General features: G+C 33.5%; 1 protein-coding gene across 1 annotated transcript in view; it reads left to right on the top strand.

Moving 5' to 3' along the window:
- Positions 1–212: 212 nt before the first annotated feature.
- LOC140441650 (myrosinase 1-like) overlaps positions 213–14132 on the top strand; it is an 84458-nt gene continuing 70538 nt past the window's right edge. Inside the window, exon 1 of the mRNA XM_072532510.1 lies at positions 213–282. Coding sequence (XP_072388611.1) covers positions 239–282 — 44 coding nt within the window. The 5' untranslated portion in view covers positions 213–238. The remainder of the gene's footprint in view (positions 283–14132) is intronic.

The raw sequence follows: 14132 nt of genomic DNA, 5'->3' as shown, positions 1-14132 counted from the left end.
TGATTACTGAAGTTACTTTCCACTATCGTTACCTAAAAGTTTGTTATTTATAAAATTAAAACTGATAATTGGCTAATTGGTCTTTACCATAGCCATCTAATTAATTAAAAAAAAAAACAAAAAACTGATAATGCATTATTTGTATTTTTTTCACAGTAATAGTTAGTAATAAATTGGCGAGCATTTTAAAATAGTAACTAATAACCACTAACTATCGTCCAGTCAGCTGTCTGACAACATGCTGATATTTATTGTCGCTATTTATATTATTTTATCGTTTAAGTAAGTATTTTATAATTTGTTACAAACCCGTACCAGAACATTAAAATATGATTTTTTAATAATAATATAGAACAATTAACAATTTTGATCTGACCAACCAATAGTTATTGATTATTGTAAATTATCTAAAATTATAAGATATTATTTTTTTATTCTTTCAAGTACCTTGTCTTGTCTCCTGGACTTTGGTGATTAATATAGCTAGACTTGTTTTATTTTATATCAATGTACTACTGTTTGAGGATTAGTGATCAGTGTAGTATTGTCTGGGGGCTCGGAAGATCTGAAGCTTCAGCCAATTTGTTTTACACATTCCTTCCCGTTTACTGCTTTAGATTTCACTTTTTCATGATTCCCATTACAGAATGAATTATGGTTTAAATATAGGTGTGTTCCTAGTTCTCATGCATGCTAATCAGTTACCTCATTAGATAGATTTGTTTAACTTGAGATAATCAACAAATTCAATCTATTATGTTACATGTAGCATAATTTTGCAGTTTTGTTGTGATGATCTACAACCAGGAAGAACAGAACCAACTGTATCAATACAGTATAAAAGTATGAATACCAATAGCAAAGTCTACAGGCTATGACAATGATGCGACTAACTAAAACATAACATTAATTTACTAAAGTTCTTTTATTGTGATGAAAACAAAATGAAAATGCTTTTCAACAAGTATACACTAAATTTAAAAGATAGTTGTCATGATAATTATATATAAATCATCATCATCATCACTGGCTCGACAATCCTTTTTGGGTCTTGGCCTGTCTTGGCCATTCTGATCTGCTTCGTGCTTTTTTTCTCCAGTTTTTTATTTTTAAGGTTATTATATGATTTTCTATTTGTTCTAAGTATCTCAGCTTCGGTGGTCTTCCTCTTCTTCTTTTTCCTACTGGCATCTGTTTGAATATTTTGTTTGGTATTTCGCCTTCTTCCATTCTTTCTACATGTCCTATCCAACGCAGCCGTCCTATTTTAATGAATGTTATAATATCCGGATCCTGGTATATTTTGTATAGTTCAGAGTTGTATCTTCTTCGCCATATTCCGTTTTATTTTGTGCCCATAAAAACAATGAAGAGCGGGAAAAGCCCTGGACCTGATATGCTTCCTATAGAAATCCTAAAAATTCTAGATGAGAAGCACATTGATGTTTTAGTGACACTTTTGAACCAAATTTATAGTTCAGGCATATTACCCAAAGAGTGGTTAACATCTATTTTTATTTGTCTCCCTAAAAAGAAAAACGCAAGAGAATGCAGCGATTACCGCACCATTAGCTTAATGTCTCATACGCTAAAGTTACTACTTAAAGTCATCCATAACCGAATATATCACAAACTGGACATAGACGTTAATAATACACAATTTGGTTTCCGCAAAGGCCTAGGAACACGTGAAGCTCTTTTTTCACTTAATATACTAATACAAAGATGCCTGGACGTCAATCAAGATATATACGCATGTTTTATTGACTATAATAAAGCATTCGATAAAGTACGACATAAACATTTAATGAATGTCCTGAAATCAAAGAAGATTGACTACAACGACCTCAGGATCATATCAAATTTATACTATAAACAGCGAGCAAAAGTACGTGTTAACGAACAGCTGTCAGAAGAAATTGAAATTAGATGTGGAGTAAGAGAGGAATGCGTATTGTCGCCAATTCTTTTCAACGCCTACTCCGAAGAGGTCCTGAAAAAAGCTCTTGAAGGTGAAACAGCTGGAATAAAGGTAAATGGAGTTCCCATTAACAACATTAGATATGCGGACGACACTGTGATTTTAGCCGAAAAAATTGAAGATCTTCAGAGACTGGTGACCAGAATAGCAGAGTATGGAAAAGAGTATGGTCTAACAATGAATGTCAAGAAGATGAAATTTATGAGAATATCGAAAACTCAAAGAAATAACGAGAATCTTCTAATAAACGAAACCAACGTCGAACAAGTGGACAAATATTCATACCTGGGAACAATGATTAACTCCACAAATGATTACAATCAGGAGATGAAAATAAGAATAGAAAAGGCTAGAGCAAATTTCAACAAAATGAGAAGAGTTCTATGTACCAGGGATTTAAAACTGGAACTAAGAGTTAGGTTGGCGAGGTGCCATGTTTTTTCGACCTTATTTTATGGAATGGAATCTTGGACCTTGAATGCTACATCAATGAAAAAACTGGAATCATTTGAGCTGTGGGTGTACAGAAGAATTCTGAAAATATCATGGACAGAACACGTCACAAACAAAGAGGTTCTGAGAAGGATGAACAAAGAAATGGAAATTTTAAATTCAATAAAAACAAAAAAATTGGAATATCTCGGACATATTACACGTGGAGAAAAATACACCTTGCTCGAACTGATCATGCAGGGAAAGATCCAAGGAAAGAGAAGCATAGGGAGGCGTAGAATGTCATGGCTGCGCAACCTGAGAGAGTGGTACGGATGTACAGCAAATAAACTTTTCAGAGCAGCCGTCTCAAAAGTTCGAATAGCTATGATGATTGCCGACCTCCGCCGCGGAGATGGCACTTGAAGAAGAAGATTTGTGTCGCAAAATGTTTCTTTCGAAGGTGGCTAACAGCGTTCTCTCTCTTTTAGAGAGTGTCCAGGTTTCTGAGTCGTATGTGAGTACCGGTCTTATTAGGGTTTTATATATTTCGCATTTTGTTTTTCTTGCGACGTTATCTGATCTTAGTTACCTAATTAAGCCATGGTAACATTTATTTGCAATAAATATTTGCCTCTTCACTTCCTCCGCAACGTTATTATCAGACGTGACTAGGAATCCCAAGTATATAAAGTTTTTTACCCCCTCAATGTTGTATTCTCCTATTGTTATATTTTGTGGCTGCCTTATTTCTGCGTTTTTACTTACCTGCATATATTTTGTTTTGGTCTGATTGATTTTAAGACCACTATTTTGTGCAGCTCATTCTATTTGGTTGTATCCCTCTATCATTTCTCTTTTTGATCTTGCGATTATGTCAACATTAGCTGCAAATGCTATTATTTGCACGCTTTTATTAATAATTGTTCCTCGTGTATTGACTATTGTGTCCCTCAGTATTTTCTCGAGTACGATGTTGAACAAGATGCATGATAGAGTGTCTCCCTGGCGTAGTCCCTTTTTCGCATCTATTATTTCCGTTAATTCATTTTGTATCCGAATTCTACTTTCTACTTTTAGAGATTCTTTTATGAGTTCTATTAGTTGTGTTAGTATATTAAATTCTTTTATTGCTTTTATTAAGAATTCTCGGTTTATATGGTCATATGCGCTTTCAAAGTATATGAAGAGATGATGTGTGTCGATGTTATATTCACTTGTTTTTTGGAGGATCTGACGCAGAACAAATATCTGGTCTATTGTTGACTTATGTCTACAGAAGCCACTTTGGTATTTGCCAACTATTTTTTCAGCGTGTGGTCTAAGTCTTTCATTATTATTGTATTGTATTTCAATTATATATAAATACCATACGTTTATAAATTTATAAACATTTTAAACTATATTTAGTACAAATACCATCTAGAAAAATATCACATTAAATGCTATTCGCATATCATCAAGTCCAAGCTATTACTAACAACTTTAAAGAGTCAGAAAGCAATTTAGATATTAGAGGAAAATAATATTCAGTGCATATTATATATTCGGGATGTATGTAAAAATAAAAGTTTAATAATTTTATTAGTCTTCCAAAATATCCTCTTCATTTATGTCTTGGTGAGGTTCATGAACAACTACACCATTTATAATAATGTATAAACCATTCTTTGAATAATTTCATCTAAAAAATAACTATGGTAAGACATTCATAATATAGACAATAAATCAATCATCCTATCAAGAGAATCATTATTCTGGACATCAAAGTAGCAAACAGTGTTTGTCACCTGATTTAAGTGTATATAAAATGTGGAACCTTTTTAAGGAAAAATACCCTGGTACAAGAGTTAATTTGAAGTCAACAACAACAGCTAACAATGCTTTGTTTAATCAAATAGAGATATAGAGTCAATTGCATCATGCTAGAGCTGACGGTGCATACAAGACTTTAGCAAATAACAAAAAGACAGGTGAACTTAACAAAGACACCATTGTACTTTGTGTTGACTTGCAACAGGTGCTGTATTGCCCAACTCTAAATCATGGAGATGTCTTTTACCAAAAACAGCTATCGTGCTACAACCTATGTGTCCATGACCAGGGCAACAACAAAGCAATGATGTTTCTTTGGGACGAAACTAAAGGAAAACAAGGCTCTGCAGAAATTGCCTCATGCATCCTTGCATATGTCACCCATCATTTTGCCCCCTTAGAAGATAACATAACCCGTAACTTAATCATATGCTCAGATCGTTGTACGGGGCAGAATAATAACTGGAAAATGGTAGCTCTTATGCAACATTTTGTTGTAAATAAATTTTTCACTACTGTGGAACAGAAATTCTTAATAACAGGACACAGCTTTTTACCCTGTGATAGGGACTTTGCCCTGATTGAGCGTCATAAGAAATCTGCAATGGTTTATGTTCCTTTCCAGTGGGTAGAAGTAATTACAGCTGCTTCAAAAAAGTTTTCTGTCTATTTAATGTCTACTGAAAACTTTAAAGATTTTAGCATTATTGAAAATTCTCTGAGAACAGTAATGTTTCGAATAACTCATTTTTTTTTGATCAAACTGACACATGATGATCCAACTTCATTTCAAGCCAGAATCTCCCACAACATCCTTCAGCCATGGCATACTCAATGCCTTGCAAAAGAAAGCAGCAGGAAGGAGAAACGTCAATCTCCCTCCAGTAAAAGTCGCAACATTTCGCAGACTTTATGAAGGACAACTTCCAATAAAAAAAGAGAAAAAGAAGGATCTCATGTCAATGATGCCATATGTGCCTGAGGAATTCAGGGAATTTTATGAAAATATATCTGTTTATGATCAGGACTAGACTAAACTAAAATATTTAAAAGCAAACTGTTTTTTTTTATTAGAAAAAGATGTCGCATCCACCAAAAGGTTATTAGCGACGGAACAAAATATAAATAACAAAGTTAAACACCTACAGATTATACAAAATGTTTATGGATCTGAGATAATTCACTATATTGTTACAGGAACAGTTTTGACCTAGAGCCTGTGGTAGAGCGTTTGGGATCTTGTAACGCTGTCTTTCTTGGTCATATTTACTACAAATTGTTAAAAAGTGTTCGACTGTTAATCGGACGTTACACTGATCACATATAGGTGGATTTTTCTTTGTGAAGAGGTAGGAGTGCGTTAATCTTATATGTCCTAGACGTAAACGAGCAAACGCAATTTGTTCTCGTCTATTGCGCGACGATGGAAACCACTGAGACACATTATTTTTGATTTTATTTAAATTGGAATTAGTTTGAGACTACTCATTTCGCCACAAACACAACACTTTATTTTTAAAATAAGCTTTTAAGTCACTGGAAACACACTTGTCTATGGGCTCCGACAAATCACTTAAAATTGCCTCTCGTGCAATCCTGTCAGCTTCTTCATTTCCTGTTATTCCGACGTGTGAGGGAATCCATAAAAACTGGACGCTTCTTCCATGTTCATGAGCTTGGGAAAGCTGGTATTTTAGCAACTTTTCAAAAGGATGTTTCGGAAAAATGTGTTTTAATGAATGTAGAGAGACGTGGCAGTTGCTCTAATAACCTGCAAAGGCTATCAGAACTTACTTGTTTGTCACAAGGAAGGTAAACATTGCAAATAGATACTAAACTGGTAGATATGATTCTGATAGCAACGGCCTCCAAATCACTGACTATTGGAATTTGTATCGCCTCGATGGATTTGTTTACTAGTATTGCTACACCACCGCTTGCACGACTTGCATCTGTACGGTCTTTGCGGAAACAAGTAAAATGTTTTGAATTGTACAACTGATTGGTCTTTAAGTTTGTCTCCTGTAGACAAATAATATCTAGAGAATATTCAGATAAAAGAAGCTGTAGTATAGGGAGACGATGGAAGAATCCATCAATGTTCCATTGAAGTATCGAGTTGAATGTTGTTAACAGATTCGGATTTAGATGTCACTGAACGATTGTCTACAGAAGAGTCACTATCTAAGTCAGAAATCTCTTTCCCTAAGTGGGTGTATAGTTTCTTTTGAAGTTTTGTAAACTTGCTTTTTATAGATCTATTATTTGCATATTGATAGCTGCTTTGTAAAAGACGGAGTAAACCAACCATATCAGTTGTAAATTCTTTAACGACGCTAATAGTGTCGGGGGAGCCTTGGACATTATCAATCAGTAAGGACAATTGGTGGAAATTTAAAACGAATGGTGGGGTATGATTATCGATGAAATTTTCAAGAGTTTCCCGTGTAGATTGAACTTTAGATGAGCGCGGTTTTTTTGGTTTAGAGAGTTTGGGTTTTGCAAACAGATTTTCTGATGAAATTGCTGAATCTGAGGGAGGCGTGTCGATCTCATTAATACTGCGTTTTATGGAAGAACTTGCATTTTCGCAATTGCTATTGGAGTTTTCACTTAGATGATGTGGCTTTATTACATTTGGAAGTACTGGAGGTACTGAATTGGTTGTTTCAAAAAATTGTGGTGATGTATCAGTTTTATTAGAATTTTCTGCAGTTGTATCTAATGGAAAAGGAGCTGATAGATTGGAAAATATTGCTTCCGAAGCTAGTGCTAGTAGGAAAAAAGTGTTGCTATGAGTAGGAGTATTAGTAGTTTCTTTGTTGTGGAGATTTGTAGGTGTAGGTGATATGCTCGGATTTGATAATGGATAACTTGATGACTGCTGGGTGTTTGGTACCTTGTGTAGTATACTTGTTGAAGCTGTTTGATTTGGTACTTCATTGTTTGAATTACGTCAATTTATTAGAATAGAATCTGGAATTATTGATGTTATAGGGCTTATATAAACTTGCCTCCGAAAGCTCAATATGTGACTATATTCGGGAAGAGTCGAGCTAATTTTCAGAAATGTTATTGGGGAAATAAGCTTTAAACCGATATTCTGTAATTCTTCAACTAATACTTGATGAGGAATTGACGAGCAGACTCCAGACAAGACTAGTCTTTCTGCTGGAGAGACAAGTCTTCGTGCTGTTACAACTTCGCCGAGTTTTTCTATAGAGCCATGTTGTGTCATAAAGTTATCTACTACGGTTTTGTTTGCCAAATACATGCAGATTCTATTATGAGATAATCTAGATGAAAAAATAATATTTTTTGGGTTGATGATTGTACCTAAAGGAATGAGATAATCCTGCAGTTTAGCATTATCGATACAACTAAATACAATTGCTTGGTTCTTACTCGGAAAAGAATGTGAAGCGGCTGAAGCATAACTGTTTGTGATATTCGAACGTTGATTTACTGGTTAGATCGGAAGGTGTGTTTACATTGTGTGAAGTCATTTTAAGCTGCGGTGGCGAAGGCCTTACTCCGACTCTGGTAAATGAAAAACCAATCGCATGCTAATATAAGCTACTTAAAGCAGCAAACCTCACAAAATGATTGTACGGCAGTGTATATTTATTATTTGACGTTTTCTTTTCACAATAATAAAATAATAATTACGTATAGATGACTTACGTAGTAGTATCTAGTAGATAAACACTTTAATTTTAAAAAACTATTTAATAAAACCACTTGTTTTTATTAAAAACTAGGAGTACGCTATCAGTACAACTTAACCGTACCTTGCCAGGGCCGGTCGTCCCAAGCTGTTTTTGTATTGATATTTTGTTTTACTTTAACTTTTTAAATTGTATTATTTTCATAACTTTGACAGGTATTATTTTGTATAATAATGTGTATATTTTTCCGTATAGTGGCATTATCGTTTAGTTCAAAAACTCAATCATTATTTTATTTTGTAATTTATAAATAATTTTTTGATACTATATACGTTTTCAAATATGTATGCTACTTCTATAAGTTTTTTTAAAATTGGTATTACGATTTTGTCTGTAAAATAAAGTTACTTTTTAACATGTGAACGTGTTGATTATTTCACGCAATAACGTTTCAACCGTCATTACTCCCGCAAAAAGTTACAACAACGTTCTAAGCGACAGTCGCTTAGAACGTTGTTGCAATTAAAAATTTACCATTTTGCTGATAACTTTATTACTACTTTGTGTAACTTAAAGGTTTTACTACTGATGTTTTACAAAAAGGTTTACAATAATATTGCTATAATATTTTAAGGTATTAACTTATTTTTTATCGCTAAAAATGTTTTTTTCACTTCCTGAAATTTTTTTAAACTGGCGCTTGGAACGTTACTGGAGGGACCCATTCAATTAGGAAAGTAATTGCTTCAAGTATTGTATTTAAATGCAATTGTCAGAACATTCAATAACAAAAATTACTTACGGATTAATGAAGTTAGCAATTTCACGGTTTTATTAATACTAAATACTACCATTAATATCTAAAAAAAAAAAGAACTCTACTAAAACAAAAATGCGATTCATTAGTGTTTTAAATTTTATTGTATTCATTTTAGACAAGGAGGAAAGCTCGGGTTCGTTCGGAAAAACATTCCTACGAGATTTTTTTGCTTAATCACTTTTATATTATATCTCAAAATAAGGTTCAAGAGGTCGCCCAGGTGAAAAATTGTTCAAATTAATTTTTTCGGTCTGGACGAATTTTTTTCACGAACTTGATCATTTTTGAGTTATAAACAATTTAAAAACTGAAAAAACGCAAAATTACGATTTTCGAGACTCAAAAACACAACTAAAAAACATTATTTTTAAATTCACCAAGGACCTTAATTCAAGTTCAAACACTGTTCTATCATTTTTCGATAAGTATTTTGGGCTTATCTAATTTTAAAACATTGTTTTTAATCGCTAATGGAGCTCTTTTGACAGGACGGGCTCTGGGACCTGTGGCACACCCGGGGGGGGTGGTTGGGGTGTTAAACCCCCCTCAGGGCATATAAAGTAAAAAATATATAAAGAATAGTAGGAAAATGAATTGAATAATTAAATTACCACTTTAAATATGTAAAACACAATAATTATTGTATGAATACACAATACTTAATAATATTTTTCATTATATTTAGATATAAATAGCTAATATTAGGCTTATGACAAAAGTAGACAGAACGAGTCTGTTGCGAGTAGCATGCGCCTACAGGACTGTATCTGCGGCGGCCTTGTGGACTATCACGGGTTGTGTTCCTCTGCATGTGTTAGCAGTAGAAAAGAGACATCTCTCTGAGAGAAGAGGACATTTGACAACAGCTATAAACAAAAAGAAGAAAGAAAAAAGATCAATGGAAAGATAGCAAGAAGAGTGGAACAACCAGGAAGATGTTGCCCAGTCGACCAAGATGCTGATCCCGAGCCTAAGGGACAGGGTAGATTGTCTGTTTTAAGGCGTATCTTCATAGAATCAGAAAGACAAATACAGATAAATGCCTATACTGCGAATATTCGCACATTGTTATTCACAAAATGCTGGAGTGTAATAGATGTACAGTGGAGATAAACAGAATGTATAAAGAAATAGGTATGAACACTGTGACTGTATGAGCGATGATCGTGAAGATGACGGGAAGTACGGAGGGATGAAATAGTGTTCACAATTACATCCGAGCAGTCATTAAAAAGAAAGAAGAAGAAGAGAAACACCAACCGGTTTAACGACAGAGATAAGATCTAATTACTATTTTAATGGGAATAAGCCGTAATTGAAGGTTAAAATGAGTTTATTGACGTTTGAATCTTTGATCTTTGATCTTGCACTGATAACTTGTTTATACTCCAACAATTAATAGAAAAAACAATAGCGGTTGGTACCGAAGTACATCTAGCCTTTATCGACCTAGAAGAGGCGTATGATACAGTTTCAAGACTTAAATTGTGGCAAGCTTTACAATAACTCGACATTAGTCAGTACCTTTTAGGAATAATCACAGAAGTATACAGGGTTAACACTATTTACCTTAAAATTGAAAATAGACTATCAGAGCCAATAAAAGTAACTAAAGGACTAAAACAAGGATGCAGTATGTCACCCTTACTGTTTAATTTATATATTGAAGCAGCCCTCCAAAATTGGAAAAACCACTGCCAGGGAATGGGAATCCACATAGGAAATGACGTAAATGTTCTCCCTGAACTTTGCGGATGACCAAGTCGTCCTACCTCAAAATTCTTATAATCCATAATTTATGATAAAGCGTCTATATAGAGAATATGTAAAATGGGGATTACAAGTCAGCATGAAGAAAACAGAATATTAAGTTATCAATTCAGATGCAAGGTTTGAAGTGTTGATAGACGAGAAGGTGGAAATCAAACAAGTGGAAAAATTTTAATATTTAGGTGCACTAATTGATAAGAACGGCTTGGGAAAAACCGAAATTAAACACCGAATTAATCAGGGATGTAAAATTGTAGGATGTTTGAACTCCTCCAAAAGGAACAAAAAAAGAATAGGGCAAACCATGGTTGAATCAGTTCTTTGATAGGCTCTGAAGTATGGACAATTAATGCAGACCTGAAGAGAAGATTGTTGGCAGTTGAATTGGATTATTTGAGAACAAGTGCTAGAACATCAAGGCAGGAAAGGAAGACCAACGAATCTATAAGAAATAACATGAATGCTACAGAAACAGTCATTAACGGAATAGAAAGGAAGAGGTTTAAAATGGTTTAGACACCTATTGAGAATGCCTGACGAACGTTGGCCCCAAAAACTTCACAAATGGAAGCCCTCTGAAAAAAGAATCGAGAGGTTTGGAGGAGGATCATGCCTTGGACCGGGAGGATTGGCGGAGGAGAACGGGAATACGGCGATAGCCATCTCCTGTTTTATTTCGTTGGTGGTGGATATTATAAAAATAACTATTCTGGAGAACTTTATTTTCTTTTTTTTTTTTTAACATATAAACTTACATTACGGGCTCTAACTAGCGGCCATCATTGTTCTCTGTCAGCTGTCAGCTTAAGCTGTCTACACACTAAAGTTCATGATCTTAAGCTGCATACAGACTAACACAAACAGTAATGTCTAAAATACAACTTAGATTCTACTCTAAACATAAAACTTAATTCTTAAATATACAACACGTTTTTTTTTTAACAAAAACATTAATACAAGAAAAAGTCCTTAAGATAATTTGGTTTTTTAGTTTTACGTCTGTCGGAAGGGTATTCGCTTATTTCACTATTTTTATCAGTTTCTGAGTCACTCTCAAACACCAGCTCTATGTTACTCTCAGTTACTTGATGTATGTTACCTGAGATGGACGGCTGTTCCTCATTATTACCAACAGGATTGTCACAGCAATTAGCATTATCTTTGGAGTCCTCATTCTGTGCTGTTTCAGTTGAGGTATTTTGTGTTTCTATGACTGTGTTTTCTAATTCATCAGCAGATTCCATCTCAGATGACATATTTACAGTCTCATTATTTTTACCATGGCACATCAAACTAGAACTAGAAGCATCATCATATAATAAATTTGAAAAATAAGACTCAGAAACTGTAACTGGCAGGTTGGTTTTATTTAATAACTTTCGATTTCTTCTGAATTGTTGGCCTTTTGTATCAACTAACAAATATGACCTCTCATTATACCTATCAACTACTTTACCTTTTTGCCATGAATTATTCTTCCGGAATAACACATTATCGCCTTTCTGAAGAGTAGGTAAGTTTTTAGCTGTTTTATCATAGTGATCTTTCATTTTTGTGAATTTGCTTTTAATTTTTCTGAAACTACTTGTGGATCAACAATATTAGATTTTAAATTTTCAGAAGAAATCGGCAGTTTTGTTTTGACAATACGGTTCAACAATAATTGAGAGGGAGCGAAACCTATACCTGTAAGAGGCGTATTTCTGTATTCCATCAAACAGTTTTGTAGCTCGTTTACGTTACTAATTTTTTTTAGCATATTTTTACATATCTGAACATATTTTTCTGCAAAACCGTTTGATTGGTGGTGATCAGGACTTGAGAACTCTAATTCAAAATTCCATTCCCGAGCAAATTGTTTCATACAAAAACTATTAAAAGGAACATTATCTGCAAAAAATATATCTGGGATACCAAATTTTGAAAAAGTTTCTTTGCAACACCTTATAACCGTATTAGCAGTTTTGTCATTCACAGGAAATAACTCTATCCAGTGAGAGTACAAATCAACAATTAAAAGATAGCTTTTTGACTTAAATTCTAAAAAATCTGAGAATAAAAACTGCCATGGCCTTTCAGGTTGCTTGTGATTAATCAGCGTTTCTTTTTGATTTAAAGGTTTGTTCAACTGACATGGTTCACAGTTTTCAATATAAAATTCAATGTCTTTTGACATTTTTGGCCAGTACATTATTTCCCTAGCCCTTAGTTTTGATTTTTGTATACCAAAATGTGCAGCATGTATTAGACACAGCATTTCTTTTCTCAGTTGAGCAGGAATAATAATTTTTTTTTCAAAGAAAAGCAAATTATCTGACAAATGAATATGTTCTTTAAGGTTATAGTAATATTTTACATCAGGTTCAAGTTTATGAGGATTTTTAGGCCAGTTTGATAAACAAAACTTTTTCACTTGAGTCAAAACCGGATCATTTTCTATGGCCTTTTGAAAACTATTCTTTTTTTCTTTTGTCATTGGTACTGACAGAGAAAGAGCATGAACAATATATTCTAATTCTTTGTCAATTGGAGTTTCGGTTTTTATAAAAGATCTGCTTAAAGTATCTGCAACATACATTTTTGACCCCGGTAAATATTCAACTTTAATGTTATATTTTAACAATTTTAACAACATTCTTTGTAAACGAGCAGATACATCATCAAGATTCTTTTTAAAAATTGAAGTTAATGGCTTATGGTCTGTGTGAACAAATATTTCACGACCATATATCCAGAAATGAAATTTCTCACACGCAAATACTATGCCCAAAAGTTCTTTCTCAATTTGAGCGTATCGAATTTCAGAACTATTCATTGAACGAGAAGCAAAACTTACAGGATTGCATATCTTGCAATAACACACTACCAATACCTTTACTAGAGGAATCTGTTTGAATTAATATAGGTTTATTGTCACCAAAAGGTTTTAAAATTGGTTTATTAGTTATAAGTGCCTTAAGTGCATCCAACTCTTTTTGGTGAGAGTCATTCCACTGAAATTTTACATCATTTCGTGTCAAATTTCTCATATTTGCAGTTAATTGAGATAAGTTTGGCAAAAATTTTGAAAAAAATTTAAACAGTCCTAGTATTCTAAGCAAATCTTTTTTGTTTAATGGCTTTTCAATAGCCATGACAGCTTCAATATTTTTTTTAGAAGGTTGTATACCATTACTTGATATGTTTGTTCCCAAAAAATTTACCTCACTTAACTTGTATTGCAATTTTTCTAAATTAAATTTAATATTGTATTTTAAGGCCCTTTCTAAATTTTTTTTAAAAGCTTCATCATGCTCTTTTTCATTCATACCACAACAAATCAAATCATCAAAATATATGTAAACATTAGGAATATCCCCAAAAACCTCCATATTTTTTTTTGAAAAATTTCAGGAATACTGCTAAGTCCAAACGGAACCCTGTTAAACTTGTACCTACCAAATGGTGCATTGAAGGTGCACAAATCAGAACTTTTTTTACCTAATTGTAGCTGCCAAAATCCATCCTTCATATCAATTACTGAAAATGTAGTTTTACCATCCAGCTGGCTAAAAAGCTGATCACATTTTGGAATACTATAGATTTCCCTACAAATGTAAAGATTTAAAGGTTTAGGATCCAAGCACAGTCGTAGTTTACCATTAGG

This window comes from Diabrotica undecimpunctata, chromosome 5 (genome assembly GCF_040954645.1).
Source record: "Diabrotica undecimpunctata isolate CICGRU chromosome 5, icDiaUnde3, whole genome shotgun sequence".
Classification (NCBI taxonomy): Eukaryota; Metazoa; Arthropoda; class Insecta; order Coleoptera; family Chrysomelidae; genus Diabrotica; species Diabrotica undecimpunctata.
Note: the sequence above shows the minus strand (reverse complement) of the source record. Positions and strands in the feature narration are given on the sequence as shown.